At 38.9% G+C, this 1,236-nt stretch overlaps 1 protein-coding gene across 1 annotated transcript; it reads left to right on the forward strand.

The window, feature by feature from the left end:
* Window positions 1-263: 263 nt before the first annotated feature.
* LOC106104443 (ethanolaminephosphotransferase 1-like) lies at window positions 264-1,178 on the forward strand (the record flags this gene model as incomplete). Its single annotated transcript, XM_013284501.1, has 3 exons — window positions 264-359; window positions 689-881; window positions 988-1,178. Coding segments are annotated over 3 exons (480 nt in total), but the record flags the coding sequence as incomplete, so codon positions are not given.
* Window positions 1,179-1,236: the final 58 nt, after the last annotated feature.

Consider the following 1,236-nt stretch of genomic DNA (forward strand, 5'->3'; position numbering starts at 1 on the left):
GAGGAGGGATGAATCGCCTGTTACAAGAAGGGCGTTAGTTACGAATGTGGAGGTACACAGGTACAGGTAGAACTAGAAAGAGATGGATGAATTGCTTAAATTACTGAGATGACGGATGATAGAGTAATTTGGGATACGAAAACCCGGTGCGCTGACCCTACGGGAGTTGGATAAGGTAGGGAAGTTAATATTTTAATGACAAAATCGGTTAAAACCTCAGCAACCCAGATTAAGGTTATTACTTTTAAATTATCTTTTGTTATTTTAATTACTATATTATTTTTTTCCAGTACAGAGCGATCGATACGAGCCCTCTCAGCAATTATGTGATGCATCCACTTTGGAACGCGACTGTCAAGGTATTTTTAAACCTAATTCCTTAATTTTTAACAATATATAGAAATAGATTTCGCCCGCGACTCCGTCCGCGTGGAATTAAAAAAAAACAGAAGCAAGTAGCCTATGTGTTCTTCCAGACTATTCTCTACATCTATACCAAATTTCATCGTAATCCATTCAGCAGTTTAGGCTAAGAAGAGATAGGCTACTTACTTTAAGATAAGAACACATAGGCTACTTACTTTTTTTTAGTCGCTTTTAGAGTCGCGGGCTAAAGCTAGTAGTCTATAAAATGGTATCTTAAACTACTTAACTGTTAATCCATCATTCAGGTTTTATATATTTCCAGGTTATACCTAGATGGTTAGCACCAAACCTGCTCACGTTCCTCGGTTTCGTCTGCGTAGTGGTTGTCGCTCTGTTGACCTCGTGGTATGACTACCATTGGGTAGCAGCTGGAGGTCCAGGACAACAGGACTATGATATCCCTAATTACATGTACACGATCAGTGCTGTGTTAATATTCCTAGCTTACAACTTAGGTAAGATATCTGTTAATAATAGTTAAGTCCCACGGGAACAGCTAGTATTTTTATTAAGAAAAAGTTGAGTTAACGATATGCGCAAACTCTTATTGGTCTATTACAGATGGCATAGACGGTAAGCAAGCGCGTCGGATCGGCGTGTCCGGTCCACTAGGGGAGATGTTCGACCACGGTCTAGACTCTTATATAGTCTTTTTCATCCCGTTTTGTTTGTTCTCCGTGTTCGGTAGAGATGAATTCTCTATACCTTTGTTTAGGTATGTAATCCTGGTACTTATTTTTAACATAAAATGACAAATAAACGATTATCTTCTACGTCTATGCCAAACATCGAGATCCGTTCAACTAACCT

The sequence above is a fragment of the Papilio polytes genome, unplaced genomic scaffold (genome assembly GCF_000836215.1).
Source record: "Papilio polytes unplaced genomic scaffold, Ppol_1.0 DF823632.1, whole genome shotgun sequence".
Classification (NCBI taxonomy): domain Eukaryota; kingdom Metazoa; phylum Arthropoda; class Insecta; order Lepidoptera; family Papilionidae; genus Papilio; species Papilio polytes.